At 39.6% G+C, this 26,210-nt stretch overlaps 2 protein-coding genes across 2 annotated transcripts in view; one reads left to right on the top strand and one right to left on the bottom strand.

Annotated features, from left to right (window-relative positions):
* LOC311254519 (uncharacterized protein) overlaps positions 1-26,210 on the bottom strand; it is a 134,913-nt gene that overhangs the window by 56,395 nt on the left and 52,308 nt on the right. The window lies entirely within an intron of this gene.
* Positions 1-26,210, top strand: part of cdh22 (cadherin 22) — a gene marked incomplete at its 5' end in the record, with an annotated part of 67,017 nt that overhangs the window by 30,418 nt on the left and 10,389 nt on the right. The window contains 2 exons of the mRNA XM_084348834.1: positions 10,202-10,323; positions 24,574-24,691. Coding sequence (XP_084204960.1) covers positions 10,202-10,323; positions 24,574-24,691 — 240 coding nt within the window. The remainder of the gene's footprint in view (positions 1-10,201; positions 10,324-24,573; positions 24,692-26,210) is intronic.

Raw genomic sequence — 26,210 nt, 5'->3', positions numbered from 1 at the left:
TAACATTACCAATACCAGTAACTCTAAGTTGATTAAATATAGTATTATAGTATAGTATAGTATTCATATTACTGTATATGCGGTATCTGCATGAAAGTTAGTTTTATAATGTAGTTTTACATAAACCTTTGGAAGACATAATAAGCATTCTATGTATGTCTTAACATCTTAAGTGCTTTTTTTCGTTGTGGTGGTGATTCTGGAAGACCGGACCTCGACTCGAGACCGTGAACATTTGGATTGAGCTTATGTCTCAGCTTCAACATTACCACAACCTTACTGGTCATATTTAACCATACATTTGTTAACAAACATGAGTAATGTAAACCTTTATGTCATTAGAAAACATAGTTCTTTGTTTACATGTGAGTGTTGTCCTAGCACTTGTTAGACCCGTCAGTCAATTTGGGAGTGAGAGCAGCTTTAAACCAATTGGCGGAATAATTGCAGTGTACACTTCTGCAAACCAGGGATATGTTAAAGCAACTCTATGTTTCTTTACGTTGAATTTTCAATGGTCTGGTTGGGTTTAGGCACAAAAAACACATTGTTAGGGTCAGGGGAAGATTGTGTTTTGCCGTAAATTGTTCCGTCACCACAAAAACGGCTAGAAATCGAGTCCGTGTCCTTGGATTAATCCTTGAAAGAACTCTTTGTTTCTCTTGGTTCAGTGCTTAAGGTCTGGTTAGGTTAAGGCTCAAAAACGACTTTCATCATGTTTTGGCTGAAACGGTTCTGTCGCTACAAACATCATTCCTTCCCATCCTTAAAAAGTCATGATTTTTGGCTGTCAGTTATTTTGTCATCTCATCAAAAATGCCCAATTTTGTTGCCACTAACAAAGCTGCAAAAATGTCCCAACATCTTGTTTAATATATCCAGCGGTTTGGTGCATACAAATGAAACACCATCTCAAACAATGAGGTCATTATATATACATGTAATCTGAGTTCCATATAATATTGTAATGTAATGTTAATATGATACCTACGACAGGTCCTTTATTTTGAAATTTGGTGGCCAGGCTTCTTTACAGTTGATTCAAAAATATATTTACTGTATATCGTTCTGCTTCACAAGCAAAACAGCTGGACAGCTTGTTTTCATATGTTCTGCCAACCTATGAAGGACATCACACTCCGCTCTAGTCATCAATGTCATCTTTCTGATACCAGGATGAAAATACAGTCATCGTTTTATCGCTTGCCTTCGAGCTGACAAACGTATCACTGAAAATGAAGGAAGAGCTTCTATTTTTTATTTTTTTTTTTTTCATCTCATTGGGTCCTTTTGTCATTGCAAAGAAAATGAAGAATGTAATAACTTGGGGGAGCTGGGAAGTTATTACTATAACATTAGAAGTAAACTTGAGGAAGGAAGGAGGAGGCCTGGTGTTCCCCACTTTTTTCAATCTCATACAGATGAAGTGATTTTGGGATTGCGGTGAAAGCAGAGGAGATTACATTCTGCATCTAACTGGTATCCGCCATTGCACACAGGAAGGAGGAGGAGAACAATGCACATAAACAAAGCTGATTTTGAAAATGTCTTCATACTTGTTCTACTCTCATATAGCCTCAGACTGTGATTACTCCAATAATCAATACAGCCTAAACTGAATAGTAAGCAGTCTCACCCAACACAAACATTCTGACAAAATTAGACTGGAGTCTTTTTTTTTTTCGAGCTGTAATTCCCAGAGCAATTTGGGCGCTTTTGTGCTCTGCCTCTTTGTGCTTGGCATTATGTCATAGGCACATTTTAATGTTAATTGAACATTTAAAGCGGCCCTAACCCCTCCGATATCAGACATAAACACATGCCTGCACTTGATAGATAAAGCCTCTCACATTGCCTTCCAAAGAAACATCCGGACAGACGGAGTCAGTGGTCAACGCCATCAGAATTCCCATCCAGAATGTTTCTTTATCGCCTGTTAGCTCAGGGAGTCCTGAGAGCTGTAGACGCTCAGACAGGAGACGGAGTAAGAAAAAAAAGAGAGAGACAGAAAGAAAATAAAAAAAGGCCACATGAGAGATGGGAAGAGAGAGGGGGTAAGGACTTGTGAATCAGCTAGCTAGAGTATTTTAAGAAAGGACTTTATTTTCTCTATAATGATTTTGTTCTTTTTTTTTGTTGGGTCCCTCTCCTCATTAAGGCCCGGAGAGCCACAAGGTCAACTTGTCTGAGGACATTGTTAAAGCTAGAGTTTTGTGGCTCACCCCTTAATTATTCTCCCAGTCCATTTCTGACCTTTGAACTCTTGTATTGCCTCCGTATCAGTATTGGACAAGTGACAACAGCTTTTCTGACATGCTCCGAGTCTGTGCCCTGAGATTAACCCTGGCTACAAAATTGCAACACACACTAAATGTCAATAACCGCACATGTGTCTGTGCTAAGAAAAGATGTTTTAGTTCAAGTGCAGCTATGAGCCCACCCCACTAATCAAACACAAATACACACACACATGCACACACGGCATGTCTTCGAAATCATCCAATTAAAGATAGCAACGCTGAGCATCTCCTCTGCAGACATTGTCAGTGTGAAGGAGGAAACAACCTGTCATCTGCGTAGTACTTGTCTACTTTCCAGAAAACACAGAACCCCCTGAGTACAGGAGGAGCATTTAACTGCACTGTCACTAGCCGGCGTACTTCCTGACAGTCTTCTCCATAGAAACGTATCAGGGTAAGTTAGAGTGACATATAATTTTCGAGAACTGATAGCAAGTATGATATCACCTTGCAGAACTGCTTTTTTTACCCAGACAGGTTGGTGGAGAAAAAAAAGGAGCATCACCCTGAGGGCAAAAAGATACCGAAGTAGCTGGAAAGTCTTTATCTCTTGCACTGTTGCAGTGAAGAGACATTTTCTGCAGCATAACTTTTTCTCACTCGCTGTCTGGCAAACATGCACCTTGTTTGATTGTTATGGCGTTAGAACATTTTTCTCTCCGACTCCAAATGAATAACACACGTTGTGAGGGGAGATAAGTGTCTCTATTCAATCAAAGTCGGAGAATGCGAAGGAAAAAGCGGATCTAAAGAGCAGTGTAACGGAAAGCAAGACCTGTTTACGGAGCACAATAAGTGGTTCACGTTAAACTGAGAGTCAAAATAAGAGGAAATTTGGCACCAAAGTGCACAACACAGGGTTTGAAGTGCCTCTGTTTGAATGAATGTAGTTTGAGCTATTGTAGTGAAACTCCCATCTGTGGGGAGCCATAATAATGTGTAATCAGGGAGCAGAGGTTGTGACCCGGCTGATGTGGGCTGCTGGTCTGTCCTGTTACATAATCGCTCACATGTCCTCACTGGCGGTGTAGTTGCGGAGGAGGAGGAAGAGAACCTGAATACTCAAACAGCGTGTTTTGTTTTCCTTCTTTTGATAGGCTGACATAATTAATTCATCAAATAGTGGTCGTGCATAGTATACCGAGTGCTTGTGGGGACATTTCTGGCATTCGAGGCCACAGAGTTGCTCACTTGCATTGTATTACTCTCACAATATTGTAGAGATGAATGGTCAATCAGGGTTGTTGTGTGTTGATGTGCTTCAGAGAAGAGCGGTCTTCACTTGGATGAATATGAAGTGGACCTTTTTGTTTGGTTGCCTCATCATCTGTCCCCTGATGATTTAAACCCCACTCAGTGAATTTTGATGAAACACAGAGACTTGATGCATCCACTACTGGAGTGCAGCATGTTCATAATCACATCATCGCATTGATTACCATTACTTATTTAACTGTTATAAAACTTTGCGATTGCAGTTGCAAACTCAGACCTTCAGTGACCGGTCAAGGGGGTTGCTATTGGCTTAAAAGAGCACTTACATTTGTTGTTTATTCTGGCAGCCCCTGTGGACAAAAACAGAATGAGCACCACTGCCTTGAGTCTAACAATTTTGATCCGGCTAAAAAAATATTTGTTTTGTTAGCCAGTAAAAGGAAGATGCAACATATTTTTAACAAGGATGTGAATGTTTTCAGTCGTGTCTGTTTGTCGGTTGGTTTTTCAACAGGATGACACAATCAATACCAAACAAATTCCCACAAAACTTGGATGGAAGATGGGTCTCTGCCCAGAATACACTCTTAACTTTTGGTGCGGATCTGGATAAAAGGACGGATGCAGGAATTTCTTAGTGGAATTTCTCAGGGAAGAATGCATGTGTCTTGATGAAAAAACTCAGGCATATTTAGGTGGCTGGTATCTATGAGTGTGTTTTATTTGATGTGGATCCTGGATCTGGTGATCTTAGATTATGGTTGAGCAGTTGTGGGTTGTTTAAAATTTAGAGTGATACAGGGCTATTGAGTTTGATTTGATTGGATGCGGCTTGACTGAATTAAAGGGGACCGTTGGGCACATATGTTCTACCGACTGCCATTCTAATTAATACTGTTTCTCTTTTTCAAATGCAGCTTTTTGAAGGATGCATTGTGATGAGATAACGTAACTGTTTGTGGCTATGTAAGATTAACAACTAATATGGCGAAGATCCATAAAGTAACCTTTGTTTTACTCCTGTACCGTACCACTTGGTCTGGCTGCATCAGTGTTAATTCTGTTATAGGGTGACGAAACCGCTCTGGCTTGTTTGTATTCATCCAAACCAATAACAGTCGTCTTGGGCTGTGCTAAATCCAGAATGCAGTGGCAAAATAGTGTCGTAGAAACTTGTTTTGCACATTTGGAGCTGCGAGAGAAAAGGTAAAAGCTGCTAGCTTGTTTACAGTATGTTTTTGCCATTAGTTACTAGATTAGGGTAAGGGTAACTTGGGTGCATTTTCAGCATGTAGGTTATGAACTAACAGGTGGTTGTTGTGGTTGTAGGCAGCCAGTGGCACCCACAGTCTGCATCCCGTCTCAGACAAGGCATCAGTATTACATTGAAACCTGTTCATGACCAGTTCAAAACTCCTTGAAATAAAGTGAAATCACTCACCAGTAATAACATGATGTTACGATGAAAAGGAATTGTCAATGGTCAGTAATATTATGTCTATAAAAAAGATTTGAGAGATTCCAGTGCAAATAAAAAAGTGGCATAGAAGGGTCAGTGTGTCTGACCTATCTTCAAATGCAGATAATATGAAGGAATTCACCATATCATCATATTCTGTGTGTCTCTGTGTGTATAGCCGGTTTCATTAAGGTTGGACAGGTTATTCATTCAAATCATATCCATTAATACCAGTAACCTTGGCGACAAAGAATTAAAAATATTTTTAAGAAGCTACCATTGTGTTATTTTGTAGATAATTCCACCACCAGCAGGAACATAAAACAGCATATGTTTAGAGAGGGATGTGAAAATATCTTCACAGGAAAGTGTGTTGAGAATTTTCTGAACTCAGATTGCCACGCGTCATTGCCGAGACCAAAAAGTAACACATCGATTGAATGATGGAGCCTATTCAAGTTTTCTGTCACCAGCAGAGGTGTGTTGGCAGAGACACTATGATCACTATTCATTTCTCCGTTTTCAAACTCACAAAAGGGAGCGTCATTATCCAGTTCAACAAGAATGTCATTGACAAAGCAATCTTGTGTTACATTGTGACATGTGTCTTGACATCAGCCAACAAAAAGGCTCCTCGCTCATTATTGATTGATAGAAAGAGAAGGAGGAAGTCTTTCTGCCAGAATGGTCAAAACTTGCAAAAATATTTGATAACAAAGTTGAAGTTCTGTTTTCATACAATCGTATGCTTTCTGATATTTATAAGGCATCGACTAGCATGTGTAGTATTTCTCATACATTTTTTTTACGCCGATCATGTCTCTGGGTCGCTCTAATCAGATGCTTGGTTTCAGTTTCTCATGCCGCAAGCTGTTTCTCTGATGCTGCATCGTGTATTACGCTTCATGTGAACATGGGTGGAATTGAAACCAAGTTGTTTGTGCTCAGTCGGTGTTTAGATGGAAAGGCTTATAGGGATTTTGTTTATTTGTTGATGTTATGGGTTTAACGAGTTTGTTGTTTGCCTTCACTTTATCCTAGAAATGTTTTTTTTTATTATTTGTCATGGAAATGAATGAAAAGCAGGCGCCGCCACAGCACAGAGAAGAAAACCAATGCATTTAGAAGCATGTTTTCTCCTTTGTGTATAAGGCTTATTCCCCAAATGCGAAACCTGTTTAATCTTGATGGTGGTAAAATTAAATTATTTTCCTTCTTTGTTGGCTGAATATTGTAATGGAAATGAATGTCCGTCATTGCAAATGGGAATTAGCACCTGATAGCGTCTGTCTTTGATGTGATGTAATTGTGGAATCTTTATTTTTCCTTTGGGCGCGTTTGTGCCGGAAGATTTGACAATTTTATTGGATATTTTCAATTATTTAGGATGTTCAGAGGGCCTGGAAATGTTTTGTTGTGGGCATTTACAGCTATTAGTTCTAACACACAATAACTAAAGCTGTATTAGCGAGGTTTTGGTTGAACCACTGTGTAATATTGGAACTATGCAACTGGCGCAAAATGGCCGTAATACTCTGCAGCATACGTGCCTACATGTCCAGGCCTCTGGCTAAGTGACGAGACCAGAAGAGTTTTTATCCACATTTTCCACTCCTGACAAAAGTGACATTTTAAACTGTTTCCTCCAGCGCAGAAGATGAACCATTTGGTTGCAAGGAGCATGACACTCCTGTCACACACCCACACATGCTCATGCAGGCACGCACATGTATGCAAAGACTTGCACACACACTCTTACATCCTCTATCTGTCTTCCCTGAAGTTATGTCAGTATAATTCAGTGCCTGGGAGATCTACTATGCAGTTGTTCTGAAAGATTCGCAACAGCTGGTGAGTGCCGCACAGATGCAGAGCATGCCAATAATCTGTTGAAATCCTTTTATTCTTCTTCCCTATCTGCAGACAGATTTAGAACAGCGCCACTTGGTCCAGATGAATGAACCTGTCTCACTGAATAACTCTTTTTCCCCACGGAGGGAGTTTGGGGTGGGTAGAGGCGGGGCATTCCTCACATTGTTTCATCGGTTTTCAATTCTGGGAATTGAAATGTAAAATGTGTAACATCTGATGATTGCTGGTTTTCATTCTGACACAGCAGGGACAGCGGCATAATGTGAAGACGAAATTAGACAGAGTAAAAAGAAGAAGAAGAGAGGAGATATCTAGCACTGGTGGAGCTCTCTGTGCGTTTATGTTCTTGCTGCTCTGGCAAAAAGCAGTCAATTAAAATCCGGCATTGATGTGAGGATTATGCTATTAGTTGAGACCAGCATTCTCATTAGCAGCTGTGCCACTGTCGGGCAGAACTGTGTGCTGAGATAGAGAGCTGGAGAATTTGTCTGCAAAAGTCTGTTGACTATCAGTTTCCCTGACTGACTGTCTTTGGTAAACCTTGTCTTTTTCTTCTATCCGGCTTATGGCTCACCTGTATGCTAGCTGTCAATTTCTGTCATCTGTCCCGACATTGTACCTTTGAAAAGTTTACTTTTTATTGTGCGCCCAAAGTTTACCCTTGACATCATCTTGTGACAAGTTGCTGGAAAAATCCATAAAATCCAATATGGGCAACAAAGAGGAAACTGGGTGGAGCTGAGATTGGGCAAGAAAGAAGCAATTACCATGGCTGAGTGTGGGGCAGATTTATCATTTAAAGCAAACACGCCTCCAAATATGTCACTCTTTAAGCCTTAATATCTTTTTTATGGAACAATAATTTTAAAATAGCTGTGAAGACACAAATTAGAGGAGAAGTGGCTGCTGTGACCCAACGTCCTTATGAATAAATGACTGAGCTTGTAGAGAGAAGTTGAAGGTCTTTCTAAGGACCTCAGTCTGTAGTCTCCAGGGCCATTAGACCAAGTGGCAATTATCAGAAACAAAAGCATTCATCATTAATAAAAAAAAGTATCAGTTTGTCGATTTTTTTTAAATCAGAATTATGATTGTCTATTTCAACATGTGAACTATAGTTTTGAGATGTGAAAGAAAATAATGTCACACTTAATTTGGACGTTTTGTGCAGGTGATCGGATTTGTTCACATTCACAAAATGTCAACATGTGAATTACATACATTCATATGTGAAAAGCTTTTTTTCACATGTGGAAACAAAACATGCCATATGAAATCACAGTGAAATATCACATGCGGAATCCACATTTTTTCCCAATTACATGTGATTGGCTTTTACACATGTGAACCTCAATTTCAACATGTAAAAATGAAATAATGCCACATATGAGCTGGACGTTTTTCCGCATGTGAGACGTTTCATATGTGAATGAAAACTCTCACACACATTTATATTTCCACATGTGAATGATGTACACTCATATGTGATTTTCTGTTTTTGTGGATTAGAATTTCCACACGTGGAAACAAAAAAATTATCTTAATACATACCGCAGCTTTAACTATGAAGGTGATCTTTCTCTAACCTTAACCTTGAGATTTCCCCTTAACATAGCTAGGTACAGTAGTTGTAGTTTCCCAAATCTATCCGTACCCGTGATATAACAAAGAACACTCAAGTCGTTTTTTGCACAAGAACTCTTATTAACCTGCTGTTTGAGCATTTAGCTCAAACTTCCAAAGGTTACTACTACTATTATACTAATAACTAACTTCTCATTAAAACTGCAAACGCTACCCTCGATCGCTTGACGGTGTTAATTTATTTTTCCATATACATGCCTCAGTAATGTGAATATACTCGTTCTTAAGAGTGAGTTCACTTAATTGCACTTAATTCTCTGCTATATTTACATAATTATAGCAATTGAAATTCATCCAGTGGAGCTCTTTGTACTGCAGTGATTTGCGTGTTTTTTTTTCTCACCAGTGGGTTATTGTCAGTAGCTGCATGTTGCAACACTGTCTGTAGGGTGCATGACCTGGGTGGTGACAGCTGTACACTGTTTTAGTCATCCGGACCAACACTTAGAGCTACCAGATCGTTCATTTAACACACAGATAATGCCGTCTCTCTAGCTTTTTCTACGCCTTTCTCACACTCTCCTCTCTCTCTCTCACACACACACATACAGACACACAAACCCTAAGTGCCCCTGGCACCCTTCTGTACTGTACATAGTGTTTCAGAGCGAAATGCTAACTCTATCAGACATTATCATATGATTAAGAATGGGAATTAAGATTCAACGAGAAGTCGGACTAATTTGAAGTGGGTTTTGATTGTACTAATTACATAATCTCCTCCACTCCCACGTTTACATTCTGGCCCATTAAGAAAAATGTCTTGAGAGTGCATTGTGGTGTTATTACTTGAGATTTATGCAGTTGAAAATGGCATGAGAAATAAAAATTACAGCACTACATTTGCAATTTTGTCAAAAGCATTTATTTGTCATTATCATTGTGCTGATGTGTACCTCTTGCACTCACACTATTAAACTGCGAGTGCTAAATACTATAGTGTCATTATCACGTAGTGAGGACCTAGGGACAAAAATGGAATCTTTGGTACCATTTTCATGTCACTCAACGGTGCCAGAAAGTGTTATTCAGGTAATGGGTGCAATTTGTGGAGGCATTAGATTAAAACCCTTCAGTACTTAGCCACAATGCCAAACCAACCGTCTGCTTCTTCGTGGAAAATTGCATCCATCTGAGTCTCTGTGTCTTGTCTCACTCGTCCTCATGTCTGACAGTGAGAGCATTTGTGATCTTGCCCATTAACCCATGTCCACAGTTCGTATGGCAACATGAGCATGTCAGCAGCATCTGCAGTCCTCTGTCAACATCTACTCTGGATCTGTTCTCCCAAAGGACTTTTGTGTGTTCAGCCCGAAACACAATCCCTGTAGTTATCCATATAAGTGAAGAAAACTGAAAGGTAAAAATACACCTTGAGTTGCAGTGAAGTGCAAGTGAAAAGCGACTTGTTTTGAAGTCTGTTCAGACAGCTGTATTGATTAAAGTAAATGCATATCTGTGCAGTCGGATGAGCACAAGATGGACGACTATGACTGAAATGCCTCTGGTGCAGACAGCCTGTTACTTGAGAAGCACTCGAACCAGGATCGGAACCTCAGTCATTCAGTTGTCAGGCACTGGTGTTACGTCTACTTTACCCAACCAGTTTACTCAGTGTGATTTGTGTCACACTGTCAGCCACTTAATGTGTTGTTGTTGGGTCTATTTACACTATTAATTATGTGTGTTGTCTTTTCTGCCTCTTCTATAGATAATCACACCATGGAGTCTCACTCAGCAGTGAGTATCCAGATTCTGGATGTAAATGACAATCCCCCTGAGCTGGCCACACCATACGAAGCCTCTATATGTGAAGATGCCGAACCAGGGAAGGTAAGTTCCTAATCTGTACATTTATTGAAGGGGATCTATGTAACAATTTGTGACAATTTACGTGTATTTATCCCTTTTTTATTGGCCATATCTTAGCCAATTGTAACGTGACGTGAGGAATGAAATCTTCACCGTTTTTCTCGGTTGCCTGTGGACGGTTTTGTTTAATGCTGCTGGACTAAGGATTTTCTGTGACATTCCAAAGGATGTGACTTCATGAATGTTCTCAAGTGCCTCAACTCTCTCCGCTCCGCTAGCAGAGAGCAATGGTCCCTAACATTGGAGTCCACTAATGTTGCTTTAGCGTTACAGATTTATCCTCCATTTCATCTGTGTTGATGGTAATGAAGGAAGGAGTTGGGTAACAGTGTACCAAAGCACTAACACTGCATTAATATCATAAGAAAAAGAGATTTTTAAAGCAATGTTATGTAGAAATTGGTATTGTGAGTAATTTGGCGCCCCCAACAGTTTCTAAGTGCAACACCACTGTCGTAAATACAAATCCAGGTCTAAAAAACAATTTGTCAGACATAATGTAGGTGCTTACTACAAACAAAACTCATATATGTCCTAACAATGTTATGTGTTGAAAACTTGTATCTTGAAGTAAACATGTATGTAACGCTGTGATCCTTCCCTCTCACTGAAGTTGCAAGTGATAGGGGGGTGGAGTGGCTGAGTCAGAGACAGCATTCACCCTTTTACAAGACACTGTGCCATCAAAATGATTTTGAAGCTGTTATTTAAAGGGAAAAAAAGTTACATAATGTTGCTTTTACAATGCCACAAAGAAACATATTACCTGTGGATAATGCAGAAAGGCAGCACTGAAAACAGCACATGGCCCAAACAATGTTGAGCACAACACATTTATTAGTGTACTGTACAAAATTGGAAGCTAATCATTTACATGTATGTGACGTGAGCTGAAGTGGCTCAGCTGTGGATGCTTTATTAGAACGTCAATGATTTTGTCCTGCATTGTAAAAATCTGTCACAATAATACTGTAGGAAGAACATACTGTAAAGTGAAACAAGCAATTCACACATTAAAAACAATTAACACAAAAGCATTGCTTCATTCACATCAATTCACAGATTACATTAAGTATAATTAGAAGAAAAACTGAAAAACAATGAATACTACAATTGTAAAATAAAATATTAATACACTACTTTCACTGATCTCTATACCAAAAAGCTATGTTGTTATCTTAACTGAGTCACTCAAACATGCAGAACAGAAGCAAAGTTCTCGATTCTGACTCCCACCTTCACTGAGAAGTATGTCAGACAGAAGTGTGGAACTATGTGGATCAACGTTAATGAAGATGTCTGAGTCTAAGAAACAGTACCCTTTGTTCTGTGAGCTAATTTGATTTAGACTTAATCAGTAAGTCACAGATAGCAGCATGGTCTCCAATGTGTCTTTAAATTGGTAGCTTTTTCTGCTTCACACATCACTCACTTTTTATAATAACCTTATTCGTTTTTCATAGAAAACGAATGCTGTTGAATGTGTCGTATCTTCCTTCCACCTGCATTATTCTTGATTTAGAAATCAGCATTAACTTTCCCAAGTGTTACATGCACCATGATGGACCATGAAAGCCATACAACTATTATGATATGTGATGTATTTCACATATTATTAGTTACATTTAGAGCTGCAACTAACAGTTATTTTCATGATTGATTATTTTACCAATTACTGTCTCAATAAATTGATCAAAATATTTTTTTCTGGAAAATGTCAAAAACTATGATCAATGCTTGTCACAGTTTCACAAAGCCAAAACTGAAGTCTACAAATTGCTTGTTTTGATCAAGGATTCTCTGTTTTGATATAAAAAAAAACTGCAATCCTTACATTTAAGAAGTTGAAACAGCTGTTTGACAGACTTATCATTTAATCGACTAATTGCTGCAGCTCTAATCTAAATAATCTACAATAATACACAGACTGTATTTAAAAGCAAAGAAGAATAAAAGCAAATGTTGAACAAAAGAAACAATGAAATTCAGTTTGAAGATAAAATGTCAGGAGTAGAGTTAACATTGTGATATCTGTGCCAGTGCCAAAAAGCAGAAGGCTATATCACAATGCACTGGTCTACCTTGAGAGTGGAGATTCATCTTTGACCATGGGAACACCTTCTTATTTAGAAAATCTAAGTTGCTCAGGTGCCATCACGTGATTGCATGTGGTCGTAATATCTCTCCTGAAATCTCCTTGACACCTTGACAAGTTCCATTCGCTGAAGACCAGAACATGTTCAACTGCCCCAGAAAAAGTCAACAAGTGAGTCTTGAGTTTAGATGATGTCTTGTATTTCTGTAACTGCCTGATTATGTCCGTACTTCTGGTTGAGATAGTTTTCGATTGAACAATTATATCTATCTGACACTCACATACAGAGGGCAATTTATAACTCAGCTTTTGGGCAAAGACAAAGGAGGGTCAGAAAACAACAAACTGTTTTCGAAAGAATATTTTTCTTTCTGTTTATTTTGCTGGATGCAGATATAAAGTCAGTAGGATCAATATTTCACAGCTTCCAATATTGGATTTCTGTCTTTGTCAGCAATGTGGTTGTTCATACCAACTAGAAAAGATTTGGGGAATTCACATTTGAACGGATACACAGATTGTACAACAATTCTGCCTGCCAAAAAGTTTTCTGCACGCCAAGCTCCTCATGAAGGACATCAATCATCGATTATTTTCATTGTTACTAAAGATACACCCTGAGAAAAGCAGTGCTTCTTTTGCTTGTTTAACCATGTCTTATCACAGAAAGTGATACAGAAGTCAGCTTAGATTAACATAAATTCCTAAATGTTAAACAGGTGACAAAATTAAACTCTTGGATGGTTTTTATGTGCATCATTACCCAGCCCCAATCAAACAGTGGGAGTCTAAGAAATCAAGACAAAAGGCAATAGCATGGTTATTTCCAGTCCAACAGGAGGCCAGGTTTTTTGTCCTGATCACCATTAAAAATGGCCTTTTAGTCATTAGGGTGTTTTATTCTTGTTACATAGTCAACAGGCCCTGGGCCGAGTTAGACCCAATTATCATGTGCAGAGCAAAGGAATAATTAAAAAAGCAAGGCTTTAAAGTGGGGCCTCCATGCTGGAAGCTGCATTTACATGTGTAATGAGGCTCAGGCCTCTCCTCCCCTTGATCCACAGACTCTTAACCACTTATAGCCCCCCTGTGCCTCTGCAACGCCGCACGCCTGTGCCTTCCTAGAACATTGTCTGGTCTGATCTCCCTCACTCCCACCTCGCTCCCTCTCCCATCTGCGTGAGCCCACATTAACCTTCAGCTCCTAATCACACAGAGATGATTAGTCTTCCAGCAAAAAGATCATTGCTGGCTCCCAGCATTGTGAAAGAAAAGGTTTTATTATTGCTCTCATTAGAGTGAAATGCAGTGAAATACTTCACACCATGATTATGTACCGAAGAAAGGGATTTGGAGGTACATATTTTGCATCAGCTTTGCTATTTCTATCTATCCATCCATTTAGCCATCTATCTGTCGGTCTATCCATCACCAACAAATGACAACGTCTCTTCTATCTTTTCGATCGATTGTATCTCAGTTTTTGTCTTCTCTCTACAGAGTGTCTTTTTTATGTTATTTTTGAGAAGCTCTCTCGGGGTTGGCCGCTGAGATTGAATGAAAATGTGTTAGTCTTGGGTCAAAGGCTTTCCAACGCTCATTTTCAGCCTCAGGGGTAACCACTGGAGGGCATGGGGGAAACAATTTTCTCCTCCATGTTATTTTCAGAATAATATAAAAACAGGTTTCCACTAGTTGTTGTTGGGCACTACATCTTTACCTTTGAAAAATGGAGTGAGTAGTTTGAAAAAATATTTTGAGTCCAGGGATTTGCTGTGTCTACGCTGAAGTATTTTTTTTTCTGATTAATGGCATGCACCGAGCCTTTCAATTGTTGGCCTTCCAACTCTGAGAGAGAAATGAATGAGTAAATCAACGGGCTAATGCATTAATCATTTTTCATAGATATACTTCTCCATTGAAGGGTGACCAATAACGGGTTAGGTAATAACAGGATAAACAAGGCTGAACCAACAAAATAGTACTCTGAGAAAATTAAAGGTACCGGTGCACTGCCCTCCTCTAAAACTTTGGTCTCTTGAGAGGTTGTTCAGTTGTTGGGCAACTTTCTGATCAGAGCAGTTTGGCCACATCAGATATTCAATCTAGCATCTATTATATAGATATATACATCTATTGCCAGTAGGCAATTTGCAAGTATTTGACAGCGGGGACGCCTCCAAACACCCACCCCAACCCCCGCCAGAGAGTAACAGAGAATTTACTCAAGCACAGGTCCAGAGGATCATAATTTTGGCTATTGCGTTACAATTCAGATTCATTGCCATCGAGAATGTTTTATTCAATGTGCCCTCTGTTAGGATTTGAGTGGGAATATTTCCTCAAAATACGCTCTGTGCTTGGTCTAGTAGTGGTGCATAACATTGCCGCTTTGAATAATCGCCACTGTCTCAGGTATGAGTCATCATGATTTTAAACAGCCTGTGGGAAGAATGGACATGTCCATTCTTTGTTAAAAGCTCCTTGTTGGTTGTCTATATTCTCCTACTGTTGTCTCTCGTCTCATTTTTCGTCTGTTTGTGTGTCCATCAAGTAGCGTCGTAGTAGCAATTTTTCTGTGTTTTTGCTGGTTAAAATAGAAATGCCAAAAATGTAATAATTGTCAATGATTTATGAGTTATATGTCCAGACAAGATGGCATCTGGGTATAAGTGATCTCATATGACAGTACGGTAATTGCAGGAGTGACGGTATACATCAGTTGCATGTTTTTCATTCTCAGCTAACAGCCTGATTCATTATCTTTTCATGCATATTCTCTCTTTATTCATTCATATAACAGGGTTACATTGTCTTAGCACAAGCGATTTGATTATAACCAACAATATATTTCAGTAGTCCACATAAAGTGGTCTGTGTAATCTTCAGACTTAAATTACAGTCTGCTGTAAAAAAAAATAATATTAATGGTGCATTTCAAACTCAAATCAAGATAGTGCAGAGGATAAAACTAATTTCTTGGCACATTGTAAGAAAGCCCCAATGAGTATTTCACAAATATTGATTTCAGCAAATTATTGTCAATGTTGTGAGTCTTGTACGGGTGTCTGCCTGTATAACACTCAAATGTTCTAACTAATAACGGTCAAAGAACAACTGAAAAAAAAAATACAACTTCTGCAGAGGCTTTCTATTGCATGATAAATTATGATTAGAACAAGCTTTCCAGCCTTTTCCAAAATGTCCTACGGTGTTCTCTTAATATCAATTCTGGTTAAAATCAATTCACATGTCAAAATTGGACAGTCCTAGTGAGGCAGAGGACTGTTGCCTGATATGTTGGAGCACTTTGATGTCTAGTGCTTCCCGGGATGAACTTATTTATTCAGTAAAATAAGCTGCCAAAGGAGGAGCCCAGAGATATAAACATCATCCGACAAATGTTTGCGTGTAAAATTATCTTCAATTTTGTTTCAGCTCCCCAGAATGTTGTTCATCAATTTTTGAAACTTGGACAGTGCAACAGCTCTTTGAAATAGGCATTATTAAATCCATTTTTCTTTCACCTGGATTAGACCTCAGACACTAGAGAGGCGCCCTCCTTTCCTTTATGCATATGCCTCTAGAGCCAGAGAACATGCACTTTGTGGCCTTTTGTGAAAAAGGAAATCCAAAGTTAGAAAAGGGTTATTGTTGCTTTGTTCAGTGGCTGGCCTGTTTCACCCTCTTTACAGGCCGGCTACACTGGAGGAATTAATTAGGGCAAACACAGCACCTGTTATTTTTCAAATGAATCAACTTGCCTGGCTTGTGATTCAAAAGTTTTCACAGAAGAGTGGTCTTTAGTTCTATGTCGCCATTGTAAATCAGCTAAAACCCACTCGTGAGGCATTATGAGTATCACTTGATTGATAGCACGACTTGATGGCTAATTATAAGTAAACAGTCATTTGTTTTATACCTAAGTCGTTCAATCAAGCTGTCAGTGGAACAACGCTGCATATGCCATACTGTATGTGTTTTTTTCTGTTGGTGGTGGGAGTGTTTTGTTTTGTTTGAGAGAGTTTTGTTATTATTTACTGACATGACCCATGCGTAGATTGTGTTGTCAAAAAGAAAAGTTTTAGCAGCGACGTTGTGGGGACTCGCCTACCATCTGGGGACAAGGGACCTCCCCACCTCCCCACATAACCCTCAATACATCCATTCATCTGTCAGTCCACCTCAGCTGAACCTGCTCGCTATTTGTTTACCACAAATTATAATTAACATAATCACATGTGCCTGCCGCTGCACACATGTATGCGACAATGAAATAAAGACACGCATGCACACACCCACACAAACGCTGTACACGCACATCCTTCACTGTCACACTTTTAATATTCCAGATCAACCCCCGGTTTACGAAGCTAATGAGGAGCGTTCCATTGTCTCCTGTTGTGTGAAGTGTTATCACCCAGTCTTGTTCATGGAGTGTCAGCTCCCTGGCTCAGGTCTAGCTTTCGGTGGAACCACAGAGAAAATCAGATTAACCTAAGCCTTTTAACTGCGGTTGGGTTTGATCCCATTTGAGGGTTGGCAACACACTCCATTTTGTTTGTGTTTAGAGGGAGAATGCATGTGGAGGGAGGAGGAAGGGTTGTGATGAGTGGTTAAAAAAAAAAAAAAAAATGTAAAAAAACAGGCGTCACTGCCTAAGCAGCTTTTGCTTTGAGACACAGTTCAAGCCAGGGCCATGACACAAAGTGTTAAATAGCATCTTACCTTTTATTCAAGGGGCCTTCGAGAGGTTTTATGAAGGGAGCTGTTCAAAGATGCGAGAAAGCAGAATAGTTTACTGGAAGACAGACTGAGAAGGGAGAAAGCCTCACGGCAAATAGAGATTGGATTCACACTTCCATCGTACTATCATGTAGAACACATGTGCACATCCATGCCAAAAATAAATGCATTCTTAATCCATTTCCAGTGCATCAGTTACAGGTTTGTCTCCACAGAAAATATATTTCTATACACCTCTTTTTAAGTGCAGTTTTGATCTTGTTTCTTTGAGGATTCGTTTCATGTCTTCGGAATTAGAGTTCATGTTTAATAGCAAAAGCAAGGCAAAGAAAGTATCCTACTGGTTTTTGCCTTGGGCCTGAGACTCTCTCAAACTGCCTCTGTTTGCACCACAAACACACAGACACACACACAGTCGTGTCTTCATCACTTTTGGGGACATAAGTAAACTTACATTCATTCATTTTCATTTTTTACCCAACTTTTCTAACCGGAACACTTACACAACCTTAACTTAAACCTAACCTTACCCTAACCTTAAGCCTAATATTCACCCTTAAATCAAATGATTTACATCCTGTGATTTGTCCCCATAAGGATGGGGGGTCCCCACAATGTGACTGTATAAACAGATGTATTTCCCCACAGCATAGTATGTGCAATCTGGGCCAAAGCCCAGAATATACCCTATTGACTTTTGGTGCGATGGTCCCAGATAAAGGGACGAATCCAGGATTTTTTTCTCACTTTTTTTCTCACTTGACATTTTCTTTAATTTTTCAAGAGATAATGCATGGATCTTCATGAAAAAACAGGTGTATTTAGGTGGCTGATATCCATAAGTGAGTACAATTCAATGCGGATAAGGTGGACTATTGTGCCTTGGCGGAGTTACTGGCGATTATAGTTAACAAGATTTAAATCCCCTCTTGATTTCTACCATCCTGTATCCATGTCCTAACGTGCCCATTTTCCCAATCTGCTGCACCTCGCCGACTGACACGTGAACGCAATCTTCGCCTCCCAGCCCATTCCTCGCCCACCTTGTGGTATTTATCTGACTGAATGCAGAGGGACAGATATCATATAGTGCCATGTGTGCAGAAAAAAGACTGGGTGGAAAGCCAAATACTAAGTATGGCCCGGGGTAACGGAGGCCTGTCAGCTCTGCCGTGCCGTCTCACAGCTGGCTGAGTGGGTCACTGCGACAGATCACCTCAGTTTGGCCACGGCACCGCCAACCCCTGGGAGAGTGATTTTGCAACAGCTAAATGTTAAGCCTCTCTGAAACACACATCACATCACATCACATACACGTGAGTGCAGTACTTGCTCACCTCATGCATTTAGAGAAAGGATACTAAAAACAAACACACACAGGCCCACATTAGACGTACAACAGAAGTGAGTAAAAGACGAAACAAACCAACACAGACGGGGAAAAGAGTCCAGACACACTCACAGTTTTGCCAGACAACATTTCATGAGTAGGAGACAGAGTGAGTCATCTGTTCTACTCACCAAATGCCTCTTCCTTTTGTCTCTCAAACGTTAATGTTGAATCAGACAAACCGACAGACTAGAGAGACTTAAATATTCACGGTTTCCAGCTTTATTTTTATATATATCTGTTGTGTGACACTGCCCGTTTGCTGTTTCAGTGGCTCTTTTGTAGGAGGAAACTCTATATTAAAGTCTGTTGGTGCAAACCAAAAGATTGGATTTTCTGATTTGGGGCATAAGATTAAGAAAATAAAAAACAATTCAAGAAAAGAATGATCCGATGGTTAAGTTTAGATTGTCTTAAAAAGTAATGGATAGGTTTTAATGTGTAACATTCCAGACTACAGAAATGAAACTAATACTTCAGTTGTGTTTTTATTTATTTATTTATTCATTTCCTTGCTGCTCAAAGCTGATCTCAGCTGTGAACGAAAAAGCTGCCTCCCTCTCACAACCTTGACCTTTCAGACTTCTCTGGTGTATACCGGGTGTACTTTTGGGAAAGTCTCCTCTTCTAGCTTTTCAGAGATGCAGGAGATTTAAGGGGGTCAGGAAAGGGGACCGCGAGATAGAAATCTAATTAGGTGATTGTGCTTTAGGGAGCTTCTCTAGCTGCTCAATAAACTCCCACACACTCGCTCTCTTCCTCTCTTATTTCCCTCTTTCGCTTCACTCTCTCTCTCTCCCTCAGCAGTTTTCACTCACCCCAAGATGCTGCCTCAGAGTCCCCCTGCTGAGGACACAGTCACAGGATGCAGATCATGGCTCACTTACTACATCTTCACCGCTGTTCACATTTCTTCAAAGAAGCCCTCGGCTGATAATAACGCTTTAAGTGTCTTCTCTTTGCTCATTATTCTTTTACTGTCAGACTGAAGCAAACCTGAAAGGGCCGCTAAGAAAGATGACAAGATAAGATCAGGTCTGTTTTGGCACACAGCTCACTCAGTTGTATTTTCCGTAGATCACCGCAGATTGACTGGATGCATGATAGTTTTTGCCTCGGCTCATTGTTTTTGCATCTTTTTGTTTGAACAAACGTGAAGAAGTCGAATGCAATGCAAAATAGTTGACTCGTACAAAGAACTGACACAATTCTCTGAATGATAACGTTGTTAGCCTGTTAAAGGTTTGTTTGGCCTCTGCCCTCCTTTCTTTTCTCCTTTCAACTGAATATAGTCGTAAGTATATCTGGTTATTTCAAGTATACACAGTGGGTATTGTTTGGTTTTATCTTTATTTAAAGCAACAGTATTTATCTTTGCACTTAAAATGACAGCTTCAGAAATATTTTAATGTTATTGTGACTAATAATGCTATAATAGGCTGAATGGTGTCTCTGTGTCAGCCAGTCAACTGGATTCTATTTCATGGAAAATAATTGTCCTCCAGTTTTCCCTGTGATGTCATCCGGCTGCTCTGTCTCAGCTGTTGAGATCTACATTTCTTGAAAGCAACCTGTAACTGCTGCGTATTGTAGCTACACGCTACCATTGCTAGCTGACAGTGCTCAGACCACTGCTGATGAGTGTGATCACACTCAGATAGCGAAATTGTTGCGATCTGACCCACAGCACCTACGTTCACCCAGCCCACATACCGCGTGGAATGATGCACCTGGGTGGTCCATTCCTATTTGCCGGATCTGAGCCACGAGCATGCCATAGCATGGCCAGATGTCAGCCAAGAGCGAATTGCATAAGCCACAACTGGCCCAAACCTGGGCCACAGTTCATTTTATTCTGGTGGCCTGGATCTGGCCCTGACTTGGGCTAGTTCTGGTGTATTTGGTTCACTCTTGGCCATATAGATTTGAGATGGCATCTAATATTTTTTTTTATCTTGTACTCGCCTTGGTAGGAATACAGCCAATCATTTCAGGTTCATTTCCATGCATCGCTGTGTGTTTCTCGAGTGCAGATTCCGCAGCAGCGTGCTCAGGAAGAAGCGTGTGATTTACCTTGAAATCATGCCGTAGCATTTTGTAATTACAAAGTAAGCCATATTATCCCAAACAGCCTCCCTGAGCTGTGGGTATGACTAAGCCTGTTCTGTGTCTGTGATGCAACGTCAATGCTGAGGAGCTGTTTATTGTGAAGGTACAATTGTAGCCCGGAAGTGTGCTCGGCAGTAGCTTAGTCACAGTAATGCATAGCCACTGCTCGGGCGCATAATTCAGTTGTGTGCTGTGCTAAATGAATGAGGCTGTCTCACACAGACAGGCTACATGAGCTTAAAAAACACACTAAAACAGATGTCTTCATGTACCAGAATGGTGTGGAGTATATCTACAGGATCATTGTTGGGATAATCAGTTTGCAGGTGGATGATAAATGAGGGACACATTTTTCCAGAGAGGACAAGGATGGGAGGGAGATAGTTTGGAGAAGATAAATGCAAAGGACAAGGAATCAGAGGAAGAGGAAAACAGTGATGAATAGAGAGATCAGGCTGAAGAGGCAGGGAGGTGGAGGGGAAAGGTTAGACGGAGGAAGGGTTCAGTCCAGTGAACAAAGCCACATTTAATATTTTAGTGTCCAAGTATCCAATCTCCGAAACAACTACAGACTAAAGACTAACTAAAGACTTTTCATTTTGTCTTGCTTTTGGCAGCTCCTGTGGACAAAAGCTGTATGATAAATATTTTTTTATCTCTCATGGGTGATCAGGCCATATACAAAATAACGCATGCATTTTTCTAAAGAAAAAACTCCGACCGGTTCCTTTTAACTGGCTTTCAAACTTGCACTAAAACTTTGCCTTGAAAAATGCCAACATAGGCTCTTGTGTGTGCTGTAAGTCATTTTGTCTGAATCGGACCCGGGAACAAGCATGAACGACTCAGATAAATAGAAATATCTTCTTGCTTCTGGTCTTGTTTCCTTATGTAGGTCATAAAGAGGCATCAGTATTAAATTTAGAATGTGTTACAGCCAGTTGAAATCACCTTGTAGCTGCTTTCAATGGGAGACTGCTACTGCAAGAGCTGAGTAATGGTTTGATATATTTCCCTCGATCTTATCTGGAACCGTAAGCTGTGTGAGACCAGACAAAAGGAATTAGTCATTGAACATCCTGCTTTAATCATTCTGAGAAATGCCTCTCTTTATAGTATTTCTGGGGGTTGTTTGTCATGTGCGTCTCTGCTGATTTCTAACAGGGCTCTCTGAGAAAATCACCTATACATGAAACAGATATTATCTGCTCGATAAAACTTGTCTTCCTTAGGTAAAGGCAAAAAGAACATTTCTCATGATATTCAGAAAAAAATTATTATTATTCCCCGGACTTCCAATTCAAAATGAATTTGGGGCTGTACTGACAAGCTTCTACAAAAATGGGTTGCCTCTCTCAGCCGATTTCCCCAACTATGCACAAATTATATATTATTAGGTTCTATTTTTGTGATATGATGAATTCAGGGATAAAATGTTTTGCAAAGAAAGTCCTTTGTGTAGAATAAGAATGACAACAGCTGAATGTGTGTGCACTGGGAGTATTGCTAGACACTTTCAAAGACAGATGAGGTGGAATGAACTGTTACTAAAAAGATACCTGAGCTATCAGTGGTTAGGACAGTTTGCAAATAAACAGAACGTAGTTGTCAGTGGCAGCATTCAGCTTTTTTCTGTAAACCAGGACAAAAACAATCATTGTTTAATTGACATTTGCCATATGTGCTTCGTGCCTGCTGCATTCTGTGATAGACACAACAACAGCAGCAAATGCATTCTTGTTAAAAAGTTGTTTTTCAAAATGTTTTATAATCCTGTTTGTTACATTGTTGAGCTTTTCTTCATAGTTCATAGTTCATTTGCTTTAAAGAGTTTAAATTTCGACATTTTGAGAAATGTTGAGCTTTGTTGTACTTTTATCTGTCTGTTTGATACGACTGGAAACAGGATTTAATGGCTTCTCCTGCAGCAGTGAGGTTGGAGATTGCAACCAACTGAACACCCCTCACTTCACCCTCTAGATTTAGCGTTCAGTTTGTCCGTTCTGGGCTACTGTAGAAACATCTCTTCCCCTAAATATTACACTTTTGACCTTTAACACATAATAATTAGTTTGTTTAATCTGTAAAAAAAAAACTAAAAAAAAATAATGTGTAAATGACTATTTATTTATTTATGTTTCTTGAGAGTAGTACCTTCCTGAAGTCTACTCTGGTTTTATTGTAACTGCTCAGAGCCAAAACATAGTCTGCGACCTAACTATCTTAGCAAATAAGCTATAATGTGTTAATTATCAAGTTTTAGAGACAATAGTTAACTTTGTGATTTTTTATTATTGTCTCAAAAAATTACCATGACTGTCATTTTTCCCAAATAAAGAGCCTTAACCCAAAGAGGAAAACCAACTCACCTCCTTAGACGCTTCATATTTTACACCAACAAATACTACTACTCACACAAGTACAGCTACTATTACCATGTTGCTTTAGGTGTGCTACACCAGCTCATGCAAATGTAGGAGGAAAAATCCTGAAAATCACATCATTCCCCAAGTGTATTATCAGGAGAATAGATCCATTATTTAAACTGAGAAAAAAATGCCTGAGAGGCAAAATCTTCAGCTCTTGGTAAAATATTCTCAGGAAAAATGTAAATATATTTTGCTAACACGTAGAGAAGGAAAAGAATAGCTTTTGTTTGCTCAAGGCAAGCATACATCATTCATAGCAGTTTCTAACTGGTTATAGATAATAGTATTGGTCAACACGGTTCTGGAAAATTGAGAGTTCCACAGTTAACATTCTGACATTTTTAAAGCACTGAGGTAAAACCTAATAAAAAAAAGTGGATTTTAGTTCCTGATTTTGCCAGAAGGCTTACACCTTCTTACCAAAAGATGTTTTCGCTTGGCTCTGAGTTGCTCTGCTGTTGATCTATTGTCTTCTTACTTAACTCATGTATAGAATTTTGACATTTAAGCTTCTTTTAAAACATATTTTAACAAACTCTGTTTGAACTGCACCATATGTCATCTGCAACGTCTATGCTTCGTTTTATTCTGCAACATTGAAGAGTCGTTTTTCTGTTTGCTTGTTTGAAGTAATGGTGAAGGAAATCAAAATAATAAGAAATATGTGGATTCATACGTAGCAAGCCGGCAGAGGAGGAAACAGTGGTCGGATGTGATGTGAAAATATAATTCATCAGCTTGTGGTTTGGCACTGGCTGCAGATTAACAGGATGAGAGGAGGATGAATTGTCACCGAGAGGCCTGTGTTAAGGTGAAAGGATCTCCAGGGGCTGTTTGATGTCTGTTCAGCACACACCGAATCCTATCTCACCTTATTGTGTCCACACAGAGTTCTTAAAATTGGATCACAGTTGAGTTTTATCTTTCAATGTGGATCACTATTATTGCATTAGATAGAAGGACTACAACATCGCCGAGTCTCTGTCTCCTTCTTTTTGTTCCTCTGCACATTTGCATTTTGACTTTGCTCCGTCTTCAAGCAAATGTGGCAGCCTCACAGAATATCTCTGTCCTTTTCTGTTCATAAAAAGCTTTTGAGCGAGGCATTTTATAATAGTTTTGCATTTCTAACATTAAGACTTTTTTTTTTTATATCACTGTGTCAACTTTCTGAAGAAAGAAGGTTTTTTTTTTTCCTCTCTTTGTGACTGTAACACGTTTGAACTGCACTTTCACAGGAAGTCTTCTGAGTCAGTTGCATTCAACTCATTCCACCTCACTCCCTTCCCCATAAAAGAGGTGTTTGAAATGCAAAGTGTTAAGTGTTTTTCATATTCATTTTCCTGTTCCCATTGAGTGGATCTTAGTCGGAAATCTAACCCTCGTTTCTTTTCTTTCTTGTTCTGTTATTTCCTTTTTTCTGCTTTGGTTGCTTTCTTTAGCTAATTCACACCATCAGTGTGGTGGATCGAGATGAGCCGCAATCTGGACATCACTTCTACTTCACCCTCCAGTCTTCACCATCCAACAATCAACACTTCACCCTGTGGGAGTCCAAAGGTGAGAGGGCAAAGGTCTTACACTGGGGTTACGAGTTAAAATGCACATTTGAGCGGTTATGCTGATGGCTTTATCAGCATAATCTGATTTTAAGCTTCTAATGGAACAACCGGGGGTCGTTTAGACTGGTTGTTATATGTGTTGGGTGAGTGGGTGTGAGCATTCCTAATGTGCACAGGTGCAGCAAAACTATGCTGAACTGACAAAATGTTCAAGAGAGCTTGTAAAGATGGAAAAGTTTAAATTGTGAATATGATTGGTGATGTAAGAGTTTGGAGAAATTTGCTTGAGGGCATCCTGCAAATGTAGACCTTTAGGCGATATTAAGTTAGTTTAAAAGACTGCAGCTCCAAGATACTTCAACATTTTCAACGGCTCAGTCGTTTCATTTAACTGCCAGATGGTTGACGTTTTTAAAATATGACAATTTATGGAGTACATTACCGGAAGATTTTGACAATCACAGGAGACTTTTTTTCAAACTGAATGCAAAATAGTCTTTTTTTTTCTGTGACTTAGCATTCACCTGATAATCAGGCAGATTGTTTTTTTTATTATTTCTGGATAAACACCACCTGTTCCGGTCCTCGAAGCAAAGTAATATTATAAGACAGTATTACACTGCATATGTGACACTTTTTTTTGTACAGTTTTGTGTGAAGAAGTTTGCTTGACAGTAAAGGCAATGCTAAGCCGAGCACTGCTTTTTCCACAGTAGAACCATCTTGTACGAAAAACATATTATTGTTTTGAACACTTTGTTTAACACAGAATCTTTCCTCGACTCTGCTTGAACAGAATGTCAACAGCTTACACAATTTTCTCAAGTATCATCATGAAAATTGCATTCCGCACAAACACAACATTCATGCACAATGTGAGGAAACATTAAAATCACTGTGCCCCCCAGTGATGACTTTGCTTCGTCAGGGGAAGATACGTTTTTTTCATGCTTGTCTGTGTTTTTGCAAATGCGCTTGCAGATCCCTCGTTTAGAGATGTGTACCTAAGTGAATGTGACATCTGGCTAAATCAAGATTGATCTGACACCAGGAAAATGTCAGGGGAGCAGCCCGAGCTAGGGAAAATGTCATCGTGTGGAGGCAGCGTGGTCTGCTGCAGCCCCGCTCGCATGCTCACATGTATCAATGGATACACACATGACCTTGTGTAACACACACACACACACACACTGTACATATGTATGTGCGTAGATCGGCAGGAAGGAGTATGACAGAAGTGTTCCTCTTGCCTTCTCTAACCTTTACATATAAATACTCATGCCCGCATACACACACCACCACATCATGCAGACCGTCTTCTGCTCCGTTTCATTTTTTCCCCACTGCCTCTCTGTGAATGTGTGTGGATGTGTGTAGGTAAAAGATTGAAATGGTGTGAACATCAGTGACTAAGGAGGATGATTAATAGGTATATTCAAGCTCAGATGTAAATGCTACACCTCCCACCCCTAAACATTTCATGTATCCACAAACACAAACACAGCAGCAGACCCTAT

The sequence above is a fragment of the Pagrus pagrus genome, assembly GCF_965226575.1.
Source record: "Pagrus pagrus genome assembly, chromosome: 3".
In the NCBI taxonomy this organism is placed as follows: domain Eukaryota; kingdom Metazoa; phylum Chordata; class Actinopteri; order Spariformes; family Sparidae; genus Pagrus; species Pagrus pagrus.
This window is presented reverse-complemented; position numbering and strand designations above follow the sequence as displayed.